The sequence below is a fragment of the Olea europaea genome, unplaced genomic scaffold (genome assembly GCF_002742605.1).
Source record: "Olea europaea var. sylvestris unplaced genomic scaffold, O_europaea_v1 scaffold221, whole genome shotgun sequence".
In the NCBI taxonomy this organism is placed as follows: domain Eukaryota; kingdom Viridiplantae; phylum Streptophyta; class Magnoliopsida; order Lamiales; family Oleaceae; genus Olea; species Olea europaea.
In genome coordinates this window covers 61,945-76,084 of record NW_019240124.1, presented here as the reverse complement: position 1 = coordinate 76,084, position 14,140 = coordinate 61,945, and the positions used below count along the sequence as shown (strand labels likewise).

The 14,140-nt window shown below is 37.0% G+C and overlaps 3 protein-coding genes across 4 annotated transcripts; all 3 read left to right on the top strand.

Annotated features, from left to right (window-relative positions):
- Nucleotides 1-454: 454 nt before the first annotated feature.
- LOC111380809 lies at nucleotides 455-4,478 on the top strand. Of its 2 annotated transcripts, XM_023004463.1 has the most exons (5): nucleotides 455-581; nucleotides 2,188-2,311; nucleotides 2,648-2,738; nucleotides 3,283-3,375; nucleotides 4,084-4,478. In XM_023004463.1, exons 1-5 carry the CDS (start codon nucleotides 521-523, stop codon nucleotides 4,216-4,218), a joined length of 504 nt encoding a protein of 167 aa, XP_022860231.1. In that variant the 5' UTR covers nucleotides 455-520; the 3' UTR covers nucleotides 4,219-4,478. The 2 variants fall into 2 exon arrangements, with proteins under 2 accessions (XP_022860231.1, XP_022860232.1); XM_023004464.1 differs by lacking the exons at nucleotides 455-581; nucleotides 2,648-2,738 and adding an exon at nucleotides 614-2,104.
- Nucleotides 4,479-4,994: 516 nt separating this feature from the next.
- On the top strand, nucleotides 4,995-8,904 carry LOC111380808 (glyceraldehyde-3-phosphate dehydrogenase B, chloroplastic). The gene is made up of 9 exons (XM_023004462.1): nucleotides 4,995-5,145; nucleotides 5,563-5,676; nucleotides 5,865-6,026; nucleotides 6,129-6,296; nucleotides 6,729-6,889; nucleotides 7,001-7,062; nucleotides 7,472-7,521; nucleotides 7,643-8,049; nucleotides 8,549-8,904. Exons 1-9 carry the CDS (start codon nucleotides 5,047-5,049, stop codon nucleotides 8,682-8,684), a joined length of 1,359 nt encoding a protein of 452 aa, XP_022860230.1. The 5' UTR covers nucleotides 4,995-5,046; the 3' UTR covers nucleotides 8,685-8,904.
- A 1,312-nt stretch (nucleotides 8,905-10,216) lies between these two features.
- Nucleotides 10,217-12,748, top strand: LOC111380816 (glucan endo-1,3-beta-D-glucosidase-like). Its single transcript, XM_023004471.1, has 3 exons — nucleotides 10,217-11,679; nucleotides 11,906-12,196; nucleotides 12,603-12,748. The coding sequence occupies exons 1-3, from the start codon at nucleotides 10,611-10,613 to the stop codon at nucleotides 12,632-12,634; spliced, it is 1,392 nt and encodes a 463-aa protein (XP_022860239.1). The 5' UTR covers nucleotides 10,217-10,610; the 3' UTR covers nucleotides 12,635-12,748.
- The last annotated feature ends 1,392 nt before the right edge of the window (nucleotides 12,749-14,140 follow it).

Genomic DNA, 14,140 nt, shown 5'->3' with positions numbered 1-14,140 from the left:
AAGAAGACAAATAATGAGCGGGCAAAACTCCTATGTTTTATTTTTGTATGTATTTCGTTGAATTTCGTATATGATTATGAAATTCTTACCGAGGTCTCTTTAGTTAATCACTTAAATGTAAAAATTGACTCCTTTACTCTATTTTAGAATAATATGTAATAAACGTTCAACTTTGACTAGTCATATAATATACAGTATTTCATGAAATTGTTCATTTCTAATAGGTATATACGATTTTTTCCCGATTAAAATGACCAGGTCTAATATTGATCCTTAATTTTCTCTTAACTTGAACCGAAATTAGACTTTAAACTTGGGCCCAATTTAGTTCATCCAGCCCAACACAGTTGGCCCACATTTTGCTGAAGAAAAGTGGGACCTACATGGCGTTGCAATCAGAGGTAATCCTCGATCTTATCGACCAAAAAAATAAAATAAAATAAAATAACAAATATGTTTCGCCATTTAACTGTTTCCTCGCTCCCTTCGCCTTCAAACACACTTTTCTGTAAGATACACAATGACAACTTTATCGAATTCAATTGTGATATCTAAAACCTCTGCTCTTTGTCTGTCATCCGGTAATCGTTCGAATATCTTTCATTTCGATAAGTTAACATGTATTTTCATAATCGACGATCGATGTGTGTTTTCCACTGTCCCTTCAATGCTTTTTTATTACTTTGGTGCTTTTCCTAAGTACTGATGAGAATTTGAAAATTGTTAAAAAAAAATGTTGAAATAATTGAATTGGGATGTGGGTTTTTACATAATTACTGTTTTGACAAGTATGTATTCTGGTATTGTGAACAACATGAAAGATTACGTCTCTCAATCTAAATTTACTTTCATATTCGACGATCGACGTGTGCTTTTCCAGTATCTTTTCAATGCTTCTTGATTATTTTGATGATTTTTTTGAAGTACTGGATAGGAATTTGGAAATTGTTAAAATGTTGAATAATTGAATCGGGATGTGGGTTGTTGCTTAATTACTGTTTTGACAAGTACACGGAGAATCATGTAAGATTACAGCTCTATTTTTATTTTGTGTCTCTTCTTTCAAATCGCTTATGCAATTTTCTATTTATTTAATGTTCATGGAGTTCATATATTTACTTCCTTATGGCGCCAAAGTACAAAATCTGACATAGAAATCTACATGGAAAATCATATCCATTTTGATAATTGTGTGTATACTGGAAACATAATCATCATATCTTATGTTCTAGAAGATCTAAAGGCCACATTTGACACTAACTAGCTTTTTCTATTGCGGGAGAGGATCGAAATTAATGTACTTAAAGAAGTGGATTAAACATTTAATCCCAGAAGTGTAACATTTTAATTACTTGGAGGCCAACTGGTAACTATTACCAAAATTGTATGGAATAATAAATTAAAGTTATCGTATACCATTAAAATTCTTCTATCCTTCTTCAGGTTTAGTGAGTAGGAAATGGATGGCTTGTCTTGTCAGTGCTGAGAATTTACTAACTTAGGGATATTAATGCTTTCCGAAGAACTCCCATAAGGAAATAATAACGATCTGCAAGATGCCACCCTGCTACCACCATTTTTTCACTAGATGCATTAAGCAAGAGCAGCTTATCCAGCTTGCCTTTTATTTTATGTTTCTGATTCCAGTGCCTGCCTCTGTTGCCAAAATACTAGATATCTTCTATATCTAACTTTTGGGGGGTAACCAAGGTTAAATTGCGAATTCATCAACGTACTTGGCATTTTGGAAGGATGTGTTTTAGCCTCTCTACATTTATGAACTCTATAAGCCAATACACAACTCCAGGAATATTAAATACATTTTCAGTTTAATTCCAGAAATCTAATGCAGTAATCGTGTTTCAGTGAAAATTCCGTCAATTTTTGGGTTCTGAAGGATCTAATCCAGGCTTGGGTTTCAGTCACTTGATATTCCAGCACAATCATTGTGAATTGTCCCTGCCGAGCTTCATCTTGCTTACCAAGGCCCCTTTCTGTTTGTCTAATAGAGGAGCTGGAATGAAAAACTTATGTTTTTTGCTTTTATGTTGATACCTGCAAAATATTGCTATCTGTTGATATGTGCTCACTTAGAAATTCACTGGTAAATATACGTATGGTCACAATTGGCATGTTATGCTTTATTACCTTGGCTCTGAACTCCCATGACTTTGTTTGTTGTACTAGGTTCTTTAAAATCAGTCGACCGCTATGCCACTATTACAGGCCCAAACAACATGTCCTTCAGTTTGAAAGGAACGAGGAAATCATCGGCCCCAAAAAGGACACTCACTCTTCAAGCAAGTTACAGGCATGTGTCACCATCAGCCTGTTTATTTACCGGTTTGTTGTTATAATGTTATCAGTTGACCTTTGTCTTCTGCATTAGCATAAAAGGTTGATAGGATTTCTATTGGTTGCTTAGTAACATTTTGTAAATATTTTAGACTTAAAAATTCAATTTTTCAGAATGTAGACCTGCTGCTAGCTTTCTCATTCGTCATGGACCATAGAATGAAAGCACCAGGATCAATTTGAAAACAGCATCAAATAATCAGAAGAAAGATCAAAATTTTCACTTTTTCGTTTCTAAATATGTGTCAACAGAAGTTTCTAAAGATATCTTATCTTTTATGCTTGTTGTCAGTGATAGGCCTAGCAGTGGAAGCATCTTTGTTGGCGGCTTTGTTTTGGGGGGATTAATTGTTGGCACACTAGGTTGTGTGTATGCACCACAGGTGATTATAATCGAACAATTATAGGTGGCTGCATTTATTTTTGCAAGGGTGCTTAACCTCGCTCTACTATTCATTCTCTTCTTACCCTGTGAATCTTGGACACTTACTGTAATTAGAATAAACTGCACATATCGTCATCCCCAAGGCCCTGCCCTAGCGGCTGCAACTGAGTGGCCACTTTGTTTCAGGGCATCGCCATGGGGACAATTTGCACAGTTTATCCATATAGATATTTCTGTTTGTAATAGTATTAAGATCTTAATATATGTTGATGCATGCTTGCTTACTGCATCTGGGAGAAGGAATCTAACGATTCATAACTAGAAGTCCCTGGTCCTTTCTCTATTGGGACTAAAGTCCTGCCATTCTCCTAGTCATTGCCTCCCTTGGTTTACCTTTCTCTGAGGGGTTAATCTGTATCAAGCACATTATTTCCACTGGAACATCCATGGAATTTATCAACTTATTGAATTAATTTGCAGATATAAGATAAAAGATTGCTGGGTGAAATATCATCATTAATGCTCTTATTTACCTTTCACAGATTAGCAACGCTTTAGCTGGTGCTACTGCTGACAAAAAGGATCTTATGAGGAAATTGCCCAAATTTATCTACGATGAAGAAAAAGCTTTGGAGGTAAGTTATTTTCCCCATTAAAACCTTTTATAATCAGATCACTCTTTCCTCCTGTTCACTGTTCTCTTCTGATGGAAACTTTTGTTCGAATTCAATACTGGTAACCTGAGCAATTTGTCTGCTTCCGTTTCTGTACAAGAAAAATAACATGTTTTGCTCACTGTCTGAGACTTGAGCTGGATGCAATTATTGTAGTTTGAGTTCTTGTAGTCTGCAGAAGAACCACAACATATATAAGGCTTGAAGTTTCCTCAAATTATGCTGTATAAATGCAAACAAGTTTCGAATCCGTTAAAAAGAAAATGTTAAAAGACCACTAAATGAATGAGACCTGAAACTATAACCTTCCAGTTTCTTTGGTAGTGTGTGGCTCATTAAACTTTCTGAACTTAACTTACATATAAGCAAGTTTACTTTTTAAGTAGATAAAAGTTTTAAAATAAATTATTTTTCCTATTAGTCAAAGTTGGAAATAACCTTTTGCTTAGGAGTAAAAAAAAAAAAAGAAAAAGGTATTATATTCAAACATTTTTGGAAATGAAGTTACTTAAAAGTAACTAAATTTTCATAACAATTGCCCAACATGTTCTTTTTGGGATATATTACCTATAATGGCATTGTTTGTTGCATCATTGCTTTAACACATGATGTGGCCTGTTTTCCATATCGTCCATCATTTTGACGCATTTGCATACATCCTATTTACAGAGGCAACGGAAGAAACTAGCTGAGAAGATCGAACAGCTAAACTCAGCCATAGACAACATGTCCAATCAGTTGCGAGCTGACGAACCTTCAAATGGAGCGGCTGTGAACGTGGATGATATGGAAGTTCTCATATAAGACCATTTTGCTGTTCTCTTTGGAACTTGGCTCATCGTCTTAAATAGGCTGTAATTTTGAGGATGCTCATCGTTGCTTTTATAGTCAAGTTGTTGGTTTTTTTATCGGTTGTGGATCTGCATAATGATATTTCAACTTGTTATTTTCGTTTCTTCATTGCCATGAAACATTTGACCATATTGTAATATTGAAGTTCATAGAATGGAAAACATTAATAATGTTTCAAGGTTGTTGATTTATTCAATGTTGGGTTGTTTTCAGTTCATGATTTGATATTCTGTTGATCTGTAAATCCTTTTTCACTACACTCTCTAATGTGTAAAACGGAATCGTTTATGAAGGACCAAGTTGGAGATAGAAAATGAAGAGATAGAAAATGAAGGCCTCTTTCTGAAGGAAAACAATAAATAAAAACATTAACAGAATTCAGAACGACCCTAGTTTCTCGTCGTAATGAAGCTAATGCTACTATTATTTATTTTGCTCTTATGGACCACAGTACCAAGCCACAGACAGGCCAGGCTGACCAGTATCGAGCTTTTCGTAGGCTTCGATGATGCGGGGTGGTCGGGTCCCTTTGACACTACTGGAAAGGGCTTGCATGGAATATAAACCAAAAATTGGTTGAATAATCCGTGCTTCAGATTTTTATGGTGCAGAGAAAAACATGATCTTATCTGATATCAATCTTCTCATGGAATCCTCACCACTCGTTGCTTAAACTCATTTACAACCAGAATTCCTCAACAAATTTAGATTTCTTGAACAGTGAAAAGCCATATATAAAGTAGGAAGCTGTTCTTGTAGTTTGTTTTAGTTGCTGCAGCCATGGCTTCCAACGCAGCTCTGGCTTCTTCAAGAATCCCAAGTAGCACCAGGCTTCCTTCCAAGAACTCCCATTCATTTCCTACTCAATGCTTCTCTAAGGTCATTTTCCTTTACCAATTTGAAACGCATGTTAATGGTGCATTCGACTAGTTGTGTAGAAAGTAATAATACTTGATGGCTATTCAATAAGTGCATATTTGGTCGTAATAGTAAGTCGCCCTCATGCCAGTCTTTTGAGTGTTACAGAGGCATGAGATCACCCTGTACTCTTCTTCGTTATGGAAAAAGCCTGCATCAATAAATTGGATATAGTTCTCAACTTGAGGATGAACTAAACCAATATAAATATTTTTCGCTTTGCTTATTCTCTGATTTTGTTTTAGTTTATTATTACTCTCGTAAGTAGGCACTAGGACTTCTCCGTAACATCATCGACTCAAGTTTTAGTCTATTCAATAGAGAATCCAAGTAGTTTCTGTTCAAGTATACTTAATTTATTTCGTTCTGGTTGTGTAGAAGCTGGAAGTGGCTGAATTCTCTGGTCTTAGGTCCAATGGGAGTGTGACCATTGCCAAGAATACCAGGGAGGCTTCCTTTTTTGATGCAGTGGCTTCCCAGCTCACTCTAAAGGTATTCTTTTTAACCCCGCTCAAAAAATTCATTTAATAGTGACAATTCTGCTTATCTTTCAGCTACTGTATGATAAGTCTACTAGGTTTGACATTAAGGTGGTTATCTGTTGTTAAAAACACAGATTCTTGATGGTATACTTAATTCACTGAATTGGACCGTAATCTGTTGTTTCTGTCTCACATAAGACCACAGGATCAGCCCCTGTCAAGGGACAAACTGTTGCCAAATTGAAGGTTGCAATCAATGGTTTTGGACGCATTGGCCGGAACTTCCTCCGCTGCTGGCATGGACGCAAGGATTCACCACTTGAAGTGATCGTCGTCAATGACAGTGGTGGTGTCAAAAACGTGAGTTCAGCTTGTAAGCCAGAATAGTGGCCTTTTTAGTCCTATAGCATATTAAGAATTAAAAATATAGTATTTGACCTACAAATTGTATTATAACTGCAGGCATCTCACTTGTTGAAGTATGACTCAATGCTTGGCACATTCAAGGCAGTTGTTAAAATAGTTGACAATGAAACCATCAGCGTTGACGGGAAGCCCATAAAGGTTGTGTCTAACAGGGATCCTCTTAAACTTCCTTGGGCTGAGCTCGGCATTGACATTGTAATTGAGGTAGATTTCTCATCCAATCCTCTATTAGACTATATGGAGTCTAATCGTTTTCTAAACTTATTCCCTCGTCCACAGATCAACCTTCCCAATAGGGCCAACTGCGTGCGTGTTGGTCTAATAATCCTATGTTAGCATTTTCGTTAATTAGGCAGACATGGTGCTTAAATTGAAACAAAAATGAAATTTCAGTGACTAATTAGGAACAGACAGATGTTTGATGATGAAAGGAAAACAACGCCACGAGTCAGAACGACCTTAAATTTGATCCCATTCTTGGACAACTACTTACAGTTCACTTGATTGATGCTCAGAATCTATTAGATTTTTTTCCCCTAATTAAGTACTGTCCAGTATTCTGAATTCGCTGATTTGACTTACCAAACATGTCATTGACATTTAGCAATCTACACTGATTAAATCATGTGGATGCAGGGAACGGGTGTTTTCGTGGATGGTCCGGGTGCTGGGAAGCACATCCAAGCAGGAGCCAAGAAGGTTGTTATCACTGCACCGGCAAAAGGAGCTGATATCCCAACTTATGTTGTTGGTGTTAACGAACAGGACTACGATCACGATGTTGCTAACATCATAAGGTCAGTAATTTTTACTGTAATCGACTAACTATCGACAGAAGTGGGTGTATAAATATGCAATTATATACACGACTGGACATTTTTTTTTTTTTTGTGTTTTACTTTATGCAGCAATGCTTCTTGCACCACAAATTGTTTGGCTCCTTTTGTGAAGGTCATGGATGAAGAGTTAGGTAAGACTCGATTACACTTCTTCAACTGCAACACGAAATTAGGCCTTCAGTCATGGCCACAAGCTGTAACCGGATACTGTCAATGACAGATGACAAGGCATAACATATGAGGTGTCATAAAAAGGTTATTATGATGGTTATAGAACCATCATAGAACGACTCTTTTCTATGACGATTATTTTGATAATCATGGAACCTTATACTTTGGGTATAAATTTGTTCTATATTTTCCTTTAAAATGACCTTAAATGTAATGATGTTTAAATCAAACACAAATCGTTATACCTATGTTTCTCAAATGCCATTTTTGAAGAGCAAAGCTAGGAAAGCGCTCTAATTTTTCTAGCACAGGGCTTGACCTCCAATTTCTCGAGTTTCAGTAATTAATCGGGGTTATCCCTTTTTGCAGGCATTGTCAAGGGAACAATGACAACCACTCACTCATACACTGGAGATCAGGTAAGTAATCTTACAATGAAAAACTTGTGAACCTGACAAAACAAGTCTAACATTGTTGATTACCTCAATTAGTTTCATCGCCAGAACAGAAATTCACTGATGTTGAATTTGTCGTCTGCAGAGGCTTCTCGATGCTTCACACAGGGACTTGAGGCGAGCTAGAGCTGCAGCATTGAACATAGTGCCAACTAGCACTGGTGCAGCCAAGGCCGTGTCACTCGTGCTTCCTCAGCTCAAGGGCAAGCTCAATGGCATTGCACTCCGTGTGCCAACACCTAACGTGTCTGTTGTGGACCTCGTGGTGAACATTGAGAAGAAAGGAATCACAGCTGAAGATGTTAATGCAGCTTTCAGGAAGGCAGCTGATGGGCCATTGAAGGGTGTATTGGCCGTATGCGATGTACCTCTCGTCTCGGTCGACTTCCGATGCACCGATGTTTCTGCAACGATAGACTCCTCCTTGACAATGGTTATGGGAGATGACATGGTGAAGGTGGTAGCTTGGTATGATAATGAATGGGGATACAGGTACGCAGGTTAATCTTTTTTTATTACAGATGACGTACATATTATTTATTTAAATTTAGTCTTCCTTACACCCCTCCAAGAGGAGGCCGAATAAATGTGTTGCGGTGAGATACAAAAGGCCAAACCTCTGTTTCCTATGGTACCATGATGAAACACAATTTCTAAGCAATCACTTAAGCTATTAGAGAGGGAAAATAATTATTTACTTAACTTAGCGTTGAACGGATCCATCACGTGAAAGTCAGATTCATGTTTTAAACTCAACAAGATTTAAATATAGGGCCTTTGCTTGTTCTGATACCACAACCACCTTATCTAGAAGTTTTATGTGTTTGACATGGAGCTTCGTTATTCATTTAAATTTAATTTATGACTAACAAATATTTGCAGAATGAATTCTTTTGATTGCTTGCAAAAGTTCTAATATGACACAGACACAAAATGTCTTGATGACGCCGAGTTTAAGTAACTTATGTTGTTGCTTTTTTTATCTTTGCAGCCAAAGAGTCGTCGATTTGGCTCATCTGGTGGCCTACAAGTGGCCTGGCATGGCTGCACAAGGAAGTGGTGACCCGTTGGAGGATTTCTGCAAGACTAATCCAGCTGACGAGGAGTGCAAAGTTTACGAAGCTTAATTTCTTGAGTATTTGAAAAATGTTAGGATTTAAGTACTTGTCCTTGATCTCAAGTTATTGTTTTCCTGTGACAGCTGAAAGGGTATATAGAAATGTGTATTTGAATAAATATTTAGCTGCAAAATTTGAAGCCATTTTTTGTTCGTTACAGAAGTTGGAATTTTACGTTGTGCTTTCTGTAAAATATAATTAAGCCATGAAGCAATCGCTCTCTCTCTCTCATCTTGTCTTAAGAGATCAGCCTTAAGGCATGTAAGATCAAAACTAGGCCTCAAACCTGGGTAGCTCTGGTGCATCGATCGACATAAAAAAAGGATTATACGATATACATTGTGTGGAAGTTGGCCAATGGCCCCGAGTTGAGTTTTATGCAACATATTTGACGTGTCTAGTATTGTCTAATCTCTCTATCACTACATCAAACATGAACATTGAATTTACTTAAACGTAGTCTCTGTTTGACAATCATTATTTTGACAAAGTAAAATTTTGAATAATGATTTTTGGGGAAATGCATGATTAAAAAGTAGAGAAAAATTTTGAGTTTCACATATTATGAGATATACAGGAAAAATTTGACTTAATTTTTACAGATCAATAGTTGGCAAATTTTCATTGATTTTGAACTCAAACATGACATAAATGCACCAACGCAGCACCTGTAGTGGAAGTTGGCCAATGGCCCCGAGTTGAGTTTTATGCAACATATTTGACGTGTCTAGTATTGTCTAATCTCTCTATCACTACATCAAACATGAACATTGAATTTACTTAAACGTAGTCTCTGTTTGACAATCATTATTTTGACAAAGTAAAATTTTGAATAATGATTTTTGGGGAAATGCATGATTAAAAAGTAGAGAAAAATTTTGAGTTTCACATATTATGAGATATACAGGAAAAATTTGACTTAATTTTTACAGATCAATAGTTGGCAAATTTTCATTGATTTTGAACTCAAACATGACATAAATGCACCAACGCAGCACCTGTATGAATTCTATGAGTTATTTCCTGTACGTTGGGAATATCCTTTCATATCACGGGGATGTAGAAATGTTATCGGACTCCGTTATATTGTGTTCACACAATCCAGACTAAAGGACTCGACACTAATAATAATTTCTGCATTTGGTCATATATTGGGCCCACAATTTGCAATCCAGCACAAAAAGGTTAGTCGGGTCTGATATTTCAAATTTTTTTTTTTAAATTGGAGGAACTGCTAGGCCTTTGAAATTCACTCCATATTATCTGACATTGTTGACTTGATTTTGTCACAGCTGTTAGCCTTGAGAACCATTTTTTAAGAAATGGATTTTGTAATATTAATTTTTGTGGAGAATGTGATGGGTAAAAAGTACGAAAATTTTTAAGTTTTACAGATAAAATTATTTTATTAGGGGAATTCGTTCTTTAACATGAGTTTGAGAAAAAATGAATTTTTAGACAATGAGGCTCAAATAGAAATTTATACAAAATCTATGGTGATGTCTAACACTATACAACCTCGTCGCATCTCTGAACTTCCATATACTTACGGGAGTAGATAAACTTTGAGGTTGTGCAGATGATTGATCGAAGATCTTCCTAATCCAATCCATTACACGAAAGGCGAAGACTTGCCTAGCGAACTCAAGGCAGCTCTATCGTAGTCGGCTCAACATAGCTCAAGTCGTAAAGTGGTCGAGCTCGAAACTATTTGGCAGAAACACAATGCTCCCAGCTTTATAGCCTCCAACAATTTGTCAAAGGAATCAAAATCTATAATTATGTTGTGTCTAGCAGTTGCAGTCCAGCTCAAAAGTATAGCAAAAGGGCAGGCTTTATTTTTCAATTTCTTTTACCTCTCTCGTGGAGAGTGAAAATCACAGCAATAAACAAGTCTTGGCAAAAACCAAGTGATTTACTATCCTTTAAACCGTAATGGCTCTGATCAATCTTCACCTCCTTCTCCTACTCGTTCTCCTCCAGTTCGGCCTACAACGAGAAGTTTCCGGCATTGGAATAAACTACGGCACGATCGGGAACAACCTCCCTTCCCCGAAGAGGGTGGCTCAGCTACTCCAATCCACCCTCATTGATAAGGTCAAGATTTATGACAGCAACCCTGAAATCCTTGAAGCCTTTTCTAATACCGGCATTGACCTCATTGTAGCTGTAGAAAACTCGCATGTTGCAAACATAAGCGCCAACCCTTCAGCAGCCGATCAATGGTTCGCCACACGGGTTATGCCCTTCATTCCGGCCACTTCCATCGTCGCCATTGCCGTAGGCAATGAGTACTTAACCTCAGACGACGATAAGTTGGATCATAATGCTTTAGTACAAGCAATGCAGAATTTGCATTCAGCTTTACTTAGTCGTGGATTAAACCGTAAAATTAAGGTCACGACGCCACATAGTATGGCTGTTCTTGCCTCTTCGTTTCCTCCTTCGGCTTCGACTTTCGCCACCATGCTCCTCCCTACGATGACCGCCATTGTCGGGTTCTTAGCAGATACCGGTGCACCATTCATGGTGAATGCATATCCATATTTCGCCTACCGAGACAATCCAACCACGGTTAGTCTAGAATATGCCTTATTAGGCAATGCAACCGCAGTACATGATACTAAGGGAATTATGTACACTAACATGTTAGATGCACAAATCGATGCAGTTCGATCTGCTATCGGTTCACTAGGATTTGGAAACCGATCAATCAAGATTACGGTTTCAGAATCTGGGTGGCCATCAAAGGGCGATGCAGGCGATATCGCAGCAACACCTGACAATGCAAGAACCTACAACAGCAGGCTAATCGAACGCGCACAGTCGAATAAAGGGACCCCCATGAAGCCTAAGGAGATTATAGAGATTTTTGTGTTTGCTTTGTTCAATGAAAACAAGAAACAAGGAGGCACCAGTGAGAAAAACTTTGGGATTTTCAATGGGGATGGTTCTAAAGTTTATAATATAGATTTGAGCTGCCAATTTTGTTCAAACAATGCAGATAATAAACTAGGTTTTGGGGAGAAAGGATCCAGTGTGGCAAGGGGTCCTTCTGTTTGGTGTGTGGCTAAACCACATGCAGATGATAAGGTTGTTCAGTCTGTGATTGATTTTTGCTGTGGACCAGGAGGAGTTGATTGCAGGGAGATCGATGAAAATGGAGATTGCTTTGCACCTGATAAGTTACATGCACATGCATCATATGCCATGAATGCATACCAATGCAGATAATAAACTAGGTTTTGGGGAGAAAGGATCCAGTGTGGCAAGGGGTCCTTCTGTTTGGTGTGTGGCTAAACCACATGCAGATGATAAGGTTGTTCAGTCTGTGATTGATTTTTGCTGTGGACCAGGAGGAGTTGATTGCAGGGAGATCGATGAAAATGGAGATTGCTTTGCACCTGATAAGTTACATGCACATGCATCATATGCCATGAATGCATATTATCAGATGCATGGAAGAAACTACTGGAACTGTGACTTCAAGGGATCTGGCCTTGTTACCTTCAGTGATCCAAGTAGGTTCATAAAATTTTTAACTGTAACTGATAAGTCGAGGTTTTTTTAATCCCGATGGACAAACCATTAATTTACCGCGCGCCTCTAGCTCCAACTTCTACAGTCCTATTTCCACTCCATCTTTATAACCATCTAAGCATGAACAATCACAAAAATCTAAGTAGAGTTACTCAATTTCTTGTAAGCTACCATAAACAAGTCCATCTGAGAATGAACTTGTGTCTTGGTTTCATCAAAAAAATTACTTGACTTGTGCAAAAATTTCATAGATTTGAACTCAGGATATTTATCCATTCTGCTACCGCATTGAACTTTCTTGTGTATTTATTTATTTATTTAAATTCTATCTTTGTTGCTGTAAAAAATTTCTAACCATTTTCTTCCTCTCTTTTCCCCTCTGGGCAGGTTATGGAAAATGCCAATATGCACACCAGTGACAGGCAAGTAGAAAATCAAGAAGAGAGGTGAAACATGAAATTGTGGCAAATGTATTCTCGATGTCCTAATATCAATTAACTCTATTAAGCTATATAAAGAATCGATGTTGGATATGTTTATTTGTCATAGCATTCACTATTTCGCTCATCAGCATCAAACTATTGTAAAAATTTCAAAAATAAAGAATTAATGATGTCAAAAGAAATTTAGCTTTAACTTTTCTGAAGGACTGCAGACAGGGATGAGTACACGCACATGGAAAAAGTTCATCTCAAATTAGACCTTTTTCTTGCACCCTTTTGTTTGTTTCAAAAGTGTGTTCTCTTTATTGTGGCCAGTATTAGCTGTTTCCATTTTCATGGTACTAAAGTCAAAAGGAGTTGTTTAGTAAGAGAGCCCACAAATTTTTAGATTCCAGCAGAAATTATATGTATCGCAACTTTTCAACTCTACAAATAGAATATTTGCAAGCAATCGATATTTCACAGTTAAAGACGTATTACTTTTTGTAGCGACGGCCAAAGACGTGCTAACAATCAAAATATGGTCAAATAAGGAAAAATCTATTTTGATATTTTATTCTTGTACCTATGAATTTCATTAAACCCACAAAAAAATACTTCTAAAGAATCCATTGCTCTTTCAATATCATCATGTTCATTGTTTTCGCATATGTATGTATTTTTAGGATCGTGCTACATGACCACATCGGTTGACATAAGGGTTGACACATCACACATGCATCGGAGCTTGGCATTATTTTATTCGCGCGGGACCCACACCTCGGCTGTGAGAGGTGTGTCAACCTTTGTGTCAAACAATATGATTGAGTAGCATTTTTCGTATTTTTAAGGGGAAAAAAGGGATATTTAAAAGTTGTTTAGTGAAATCAAAATAGAGTGCATTTGAGTTTTCCTAATACCTAAAAGGACATCTAGGGTCTAGAGAAAAGAGATCCAAACGAAACTATCATTCAAATTGATAATTTATTTGAACAAAAGTGTCAAATAAATGAAATTTCTTTGTCTATTAGATGGATGATTTGAACCTCATTGACTATGATAGGTGGTTATATATATAGAGCATGTTTACGGGATGATAACTTTATTTATTAAGCTAGATAAATATACTTCATATTTACAGATTTCATAGGACTCCCGATTTCTACATACTTGTTATCTACATGCTTATCACTACACATCTCGTAAAATTCACAACTTATTAGCACCTAAAAGTACTCCCAAACCCACTTAAAAGTACCAATACTAACATGGATAAATATTTATCACGACATGAAAAATTAATTCAAGGGAACTCAACTCTTGTTCGGCCTCCATTTTCTAAAGCTCAATTTTTTTTCCAAATTCATTTACAATCACATTTTTCAAAAAACCACTTTTTCACAATCTATTCTCAAAAATCTCTACCGAACACGTGCTTAACATCTTGCCCCATCCACCCACCTACTTTACTCGTGATCAATGATCACCTAGGCTGCCTGGCAA

What these genes read in the sequence shown, in the direction of transcription:
- LOC111380809 (XM_023004463.1), top strand. Translation starts at nt 521, where the DNA reads ATGACAACTTTATCGAATTCAATTGTGATATCTAAAACCTCTGCTCTT. An exon ending in GTTGTGTGTATGCACCACAG is followed by an intron (nt 2,739 to 3,282) that starts GTGATTATAATC and finishes TACCTTTCACAG; the next exon opens with ATTAGCAACGCTTTAGCTGG. An exon ending in ATGAAGAAAAAGCTTTGGAG is followed by an intron (nt 3,376 to 4,083) that starts GTAAGTTATTTT and finishes TCCTATTTACAG; the next exon opens with AGGCAACGGAAGAAACTAGC.
- LOC111380808 (XM_023004462.1), top strand. Translation starts at nt 5,047, where the DNA reads ATGGCTTCCAACGCAGCTCTGGCTTCTTCAAGAATCCCAAGTAGCACC. An exon ending in CTACTCAATGCTTCTCTAAG is followed by an intron (nt 5,146 to 5,562) that starts GTCATTTTCCTT and finishes CTGGTTGTGTAG; the next exon opens with AAGCTGGAAGTGGCTGAATT. An exon ending in ACAGTGGTGGTGTCAAAAAC is followed by an intron (nt 6,027 to 6,128) that starts GTGAGTTCAGCT and finishes TTATAACTGCAG; the next exon opens with GCATCTCACTTGTTGAAGTA.
- LOC111380816 (XM_023004471.1), top strand. Translation starts at nt 10,611, where the DNA reads ATGGCTCTGATCAATCTTCACCTCCTTCTCCTACTCGTTCTCCTCCAG. An exon ending in ATTTTGTTCAAACAATGCAG is followed by an intron (nt 11,680 to 11,905) that starts ATAATAAACTAG and finishes ATACCAATGCAG; the next exon opens with ATAATAAACTAGGTTTTGGG. An exon ending in TGTTACCTTCAGTGATCCAA is followed by an intron (nt 12,197 to 12,602) that starts GTAGGTTCATAA and finishes CCCTCTGGGCAG; the next exon opens with GTTATGGAAAATGCCAATAT.